The sequence below is a fragment of the Girardinichthys multiradiatus genome, chromosome 2 (genome assembly GCF_021462225.1).
Source record: "Girardinichthys multiradiatus isolate DD_20200921_A chromosome 2, DD_fGirMul_XY1, whole genome shotgun sequence".
NCBI lineage: Eukaryota > Metazoa > Chordata > Actinopteri > Cyprinodontiformes > Goodeidae > Girardinichthys > Girardinichthys multiradiatus.
In genome coordinates, this window is record NC_061795.1 from 18,948,220 (window position 1) to 18,954,219 (window position 6,000).

Below are 6,000 nucleotides of genomic sequence, written 5' to 3' on the forward strand. Positions count from 1 at the left end.
GATAACCCAATACAGGATTTTATGCACTCATCTGCAATCAAACACAAAGCTTCCAGATTTTATAAATTATTTAATAGCATGCAGGGGGATGTGTGTAGGGGTCTGAGGATTGCCTGGCAGAGGGACCGTGGCTGCATTTTTAATGATGATGACTGGTTGAGAATACTATCCAGTAATGGGAAATATATTAAAGAATCTAGGAGAAAATTTGTGCACTGTAAGGTGGTGCATAGATTCTATTTTACCCCATCTAGACTTCATAGAATGGGTCTACTTACCAATAACCTATGCTGGAAATGCAAGGTGGAACCAGGAACCTTTTCACACGCGATCTGGGACTGTAAATACATTTTCCCATTATGGAAAACAGTAATACATCATATTGGAAAGTGGATAGGTGTGGCGATACCCATGTTACCAAGATTATGTTTACTGGAGGACCAAACAGTGATGCCTAATATGTCAAAACACCAAAATACGGTGATGCGGGTGGGGGTGGTTGCGGCTGCCAGAGTAATCCTCAGACTATGGAAATCTACATCTGTCCCGAATGTTAAAAGCTGGCTGGGATTAATGTTGGAAACTGTGTCATATAAACAAATGTTGGCCAAACTAAATAATGACACTGAAAACTTCAAGAAAACTTGGGACTGTTTTCTCTCCTGCAATACTGGGACAAATAAATACCTCAACTGAACTGCCAATTTGGAAAATACTGATGGATAATTTTTGTTTATTGTGGCTGTTGCTGTTACCGTCAAGGATGTTTATACACACAGATCTTTTTATGAAACTTTTATGTTATTAATCTGATATGCACTGACCTGGCTGTTTTATGTTTTATTTGTATTAGTTCTTTGTTTGTTTGTTTTTTGTTGTATTTTGGTACTGTTTTTGTTTTTATGTATGTGTTCTGAAACTAATAAAAACTTTAATAACAAAACAAAAAAACATACTAATCTGGATCAATTTTGATACAAAATAAGCCACTTTCATCTCCCCAAGCTGGTACATAACTTTGCACAGCACTGCTGCATACACAGAGACAAGCCCCTCCCTTCCCTTGCAGAGGTTCACCTGAATGATCATGGCTAAGAATCAAAACAATGAGCTGCTGCTAGAACTTTAAAACTCTGGAAACATGGCAAGTACACCTAGAGAAAAGCCTTTGTGCCTCTCTTCTGCCAGTGTGACAAATTTTGCCTATTAAGAAGACAAACAGGAAAAGCTAAAGAAAACCAAGCCCTGATGCTAGTTGTTCTAGCACTACAACAATTTAAAAAGGTTATTAGAAGCTTCTGTATGTGTAACAGTGCAGTAGTAAACATGCTGAACGGCATAAACCAACTTTATCTGTTTAAATATTAGCTACATAAGGACAGCCCCATTATGGTGTTTTCCCCAGTGAGATGCGTTTCCCCAGTATGCAGAGTCCGCATCCCCAAATGCTCCATTCTGCTGTCGGTATAAGCAGACGACTCCATCTTTTACTTAATGCTAAAGCATCAAAATGACTGGCGCACCCCTCTTCCATTGATCCTCTGCTCAGTAGTGAAGGATTACGGGCTAATGTGACTAAAAATAAAATGAGTGAACATAACAAATGGTGGACCTAGATTAAAATTCCCAATTAGAGTAAACTCGACAGAACCTGTAGCAACCTACCCTGCTGACTAGTTGATCACCAACGACAATATGATGCAAAATTACAAGAAACAGAAACTGAACAGGGTTGCTGCTGAATACTTTTATATAGACTATACTAATGTTTACACTTAAAAAAATCTTTTTTAGAACAGAATAATATTTTTCCAGTAGGAAAATGTTTGTGTATTAGAAGCAGCATAACAGGAAAAGGGAAGCACACAGATCCACACTAAAAATAAGCAATAACACTAAAAATAAAATAATTAAATCCTAGGAACATACAGGTCCTTCTCAAAAAATTAGCATATTGTGATAAAGTTCATTATTTTCCATAATGTCATGATGAAAATTTAACATTCATATATTTTAGATTCATTGCACACTAACTGAAATATTTCAGGTCTTTTATTGTCTTAATACGGATGATTTTGGCATACAGCTCATGAAAACCCAAAATTCCTATCTCACAAAATTAGCACATCATTAAAAGGGTCTCTAAATGAGCTATGAACCTAATCATCTGAATCAACGAGTTAACTCTAAACACCTGCAAAATATTCCTGAGGCCTTTAAAACTCCCAACCTGGTTCATCACTCAAAACCCCAATCATGGGTAAGACTGCCGACCTGACTGCTGTCCAGAAGGCCACTATTGACACCCTCAAGCAAGAGGGTAAGACACAGAAAGAAATTTCTGAACGAATAGGCTGTTCCCAGAGTGCTGTATCAAGGCACCTCAGTGGGAAGTCTGTGGGAAGGAAAAAGTGTGGCAGAAAACGCTGCACAACGAGAAGAGGTGACCGGACCCTGAGGAAGATTGTGGAGAAGGGCCGATTCCAGACCCTGGTGGACCTGCGGAAGCAGTGGACTGAGTCTGGAGCAGAAACATCCAGAGCCACCGTGCACAGGCGTGTGCAGGAAATGGGCTACAGGTGCCGCATTCCCCAGACCTGGGCTACAGAGAAGCAGCACTGGACTGTTGCTCAGTGGTCCAAAGTACTTTTTTCGGATGAAAGCAAATTCTGCATGTCATTCGGAAATCAAGGTGCCAGAGTCTGGAGGAAGACTGGGGAGAAGGAAATGCCAAAATGCCAGAAGTCCAGTGTCAAGTACCCACAGTCAGTGATGGTCTGGGGTGCCGTGTCAGCTGCTGGTGTTGGTCCACTGTGTTTTATCAAGGGCAGGGTCAATGCAGCTAGCTATCAGGACATTTTGGAGCACTTCATGCTTCCATCTGCTGAAAAGCTTTATGGAGATGAAGATTTCATTTTTCAGCACGACCTGGCACCTGCTCACAGTGCCAAAACCACTGGTAAATGGTTTACTGACCATGGTATCACTGTGCTCAATTGGCCTGCCAACTCTCCTGACCTGAACCCCATAGAGAATCTGTGGGATATTGTGAAGAGAACGTTGAGAGACTCAAGACCCAACACTCTGGATGAGCTAAAGGCCGCTATAGAAGCATCCTGGGCCTCCATAAGACCTCAGCAGTGCCACAGGCTGATTGCCTCCATGCCACGCTGCATTGAAGCAGTCATTTCTGCAAAAGGATTCCTGACCAAGTATTGAGTGCATAACTGTACATGATTATTTGAAGGTTGACGTTTTTTGTATTAAAAACACTTTTCTTTTATTGGTCGGATGAAATATGCTAATTTTGTGAGATAGGAATTTTGGGTTTTCATGAGCTGTATGCCAAAATCATCCGTATTAAGACAATAAAGGACCTGAAATATTTCAGTTAATGTGCAATGAATCTAAAATATATGAATATTAAATTTTCATCATTACATTATAGAAAATAATGAACCTTATCACAATATGCTAATGTTTTGAGAAGGATCTGTATTTCCATAAAGGACAATCACCTTTCTGCTAAGTGCTATCCTGTTCACTGTTTTGCTTTTGCCGAATTGCCTATTGGTGTGGCCCTAATTAAGATGATGAACATATTGTCATATTGTAACTGTTATATCTTTCTGCCCTTCTTGGAAAAGAACCATGTGCTATCAAACTACATTGCTGCAGTATTTGTAAGAGTATGGAATGTCGAATTTCTTCTCAGTATCGGCACTCTGTAGTGCTTTTGTCAGGCTGCTGGAGTCTCAGCAGACTGCTGGAGTCTCCTGAAGCCTCAATAAGTACTTTTTAAAAAGACTAGACTAAACCTTTACCTAAAAACAAGGCATAAATCTTTAAAAAAAAGAAACCTGTTCAGAGAGAACAGCTGTTGACCTCTCGTCTGTAGCCACCGGCACAGCTACAGCCTCAATTCTCCTCTGCACTGTGTTTAAATGAGCAGACATGTTTACACAATGCAATATTCTTAACATTTGTAGTGATTTATGAGAAACAGAGGCAAAAAACGTAATTTGTTCGGTAGAAAAAGCTGCTCTCTGAGAGCTTCTGTATTGTTAAACTGAACAGTAATTTAGACAATAATCTATGCAGGTAATATTCTACCAATGTGGGTTTAAATTATTTGTCTTGGCTTTAGAACTAATCCTCTCTTTCTTTCTAGTTACCTGACAGTGTTCCCCTGATCAGAAACAAAGGATGTGCCAGTATTTCACAAAGGAAGCCTTTTAGAACAGATTTACATCCAACTGACAGCCTTTTTTGTATGTAGCTTTGAACTGACATCTAGTTTTGATTTATGACTTAGTGGGCATTCACATTTGAATTCTGGGTAGAAAAATGCCTCTTTGGATCAGTTGGTAGTAAGACGACAACCAGAGAGGCTCCAAATGTCAGGTTTTGCACCATGGGGAAATACCATCTGTTAGGTCTCAAAAAGAGTAAAACTGTTACCCCCTTCCCCTCCTCTTTTTTCTCATTTGCAGAATGGACACATCTGTTGCTCAGTGGACCCGATGTGCCTTTAGTCCTTGGCAGATCTGAAGGCACCTGTACAGTGTTCTCCATGTAAAAAGAAGCAAGTAACACGGCCCCTGTGTCTCCTCACTGTCCTCTTCACAGGCTGGGTCAAATAGTGTTTGCACTGTCCGGCTTGGTTTTGACCTGCTGAGCCATATGATTGGAGGTTACAATTTAGGTCACAGATAATTGTACATCTTTGACATTCAGGTTCTGTCTCCTCTCTTTTTTTAGTTTAAAGCTCTTATTGTATGTTGCATACATCAGCATCACCCATTTGGTACTTTGTGCACGTTAAGTGTAAAAAACAACCTGCAAACAGTCTGTGACCCGCACCTGTATTCTCAGATCCTTTATACCGATTGCAAACAGATGATGGACTACAGTTCCCTCAAACCCATGTTGCATCTGCTCAAAGTGAACCTTTGAGGATTGCAGTTTTCCCACTCCAAAGCATTGCTACATGAATCTGTAAGATATTAATATTAATGGCATGACTGTGCTTGATGTCCAGACATTTTTGCGGATTTCTATAATAACAATGTTTATGAAAATAATACCTTAGATAGAGTGAAAACCATTAGCATAAGGTTCTGTTGCCACTTTAACAGTTGTCGATATGATGTGTTGCTCTGTAGGATTTTGTTTGATTTTATCTCTTTTTGTATTTTTTTCCAAGCTTGTTACAGTGTTATTGTGAAATAAAGTATTTCCATTTACATTTAAGTTCTGGTTTGACTCGTGTATAAAGATCATTTCATTTTATTGTGCGTAAACCTGAGCACTTATGAATATCAAGTAGAGTATTACAGGTTCACCAAACAACTCACTAACCTTGTTAAAAGGTAAATAATATTCTATGGATATTAGCATAAACTAATCAAAATGAGGTTTAACAAAGTGTTGGCTAAAACATTCTTTCCAGTGGTTTTAACTGATAATCAATACATGCATAGACCTTTATCCCAGCACCTTACCTTCTATACTAGAGCTACGCTGCAACATTCATTGTTATAATACATCAATAAATGTACTGCTCCTGGTGATCTTTTTAATTTGAATGTTTAATTTTTTAAATTATATAAAATGATGCAACCTGTTGTTCAGAATAGGTTTCCATATAAACTGCGTTGTTGTCATTATCACAATTATAGATTGATTTCATCTGTCTGAGAACTGTTGTGCCAAGTTTGCAGTGGCTCCTTTTGCTTCAAGAAAATTATGGGTCTCAGTTTTTTTCCTTTGGTGTCATGCAATTTTTGTATGTTTCTGAAAGAGATTAAACTTTTAATGGTGTATTGAAGATGGCCTGTTATCCAGGAACAGCTGCATGGCCAACTGCTGAGAAAGAAAAGCCAAAAAAACTAAGAGGAGATTCAAGGAATGCAGTGTGCTTGGAGATAGAGACAGCAATCTCTCCATTGTTGTCTCTGTCATAGTAGCTCTAATTTATGACAAGCGCTTCAGCAGCTT

The 6,000-nt window shown here is 39.0% G+C and overlaps 1 protein-coding gene across 2 annotated transcripts in view; it reads left to right on the top strand.

Annotated features, from left to right (window-relative positions):
* Nucleotides 1-5,253, top strand: part of nell2a (neural EGFL like 2a) — a 163,759-nt gene extending 158,506 nt beyond the window's left edge. For both annotated transcript variants that reach the window (XM_047354661.1, XM_047354669.1), the window contains exon 20: nt 4,494-5,253. In XM_047354661.1, coding sequence (XP_047210617.1) covers nt 4,494-4,535 — 42 coding nt within the window. In that variant the 3' untranslated portion in view covers nt 4,536-5,253. The remainder of the gene's footprint in view (nt 1-4,493) is intronic.
* The last annotated feature ends 747 nt before the right edge of the window (nt 5,254-6,000 follow it).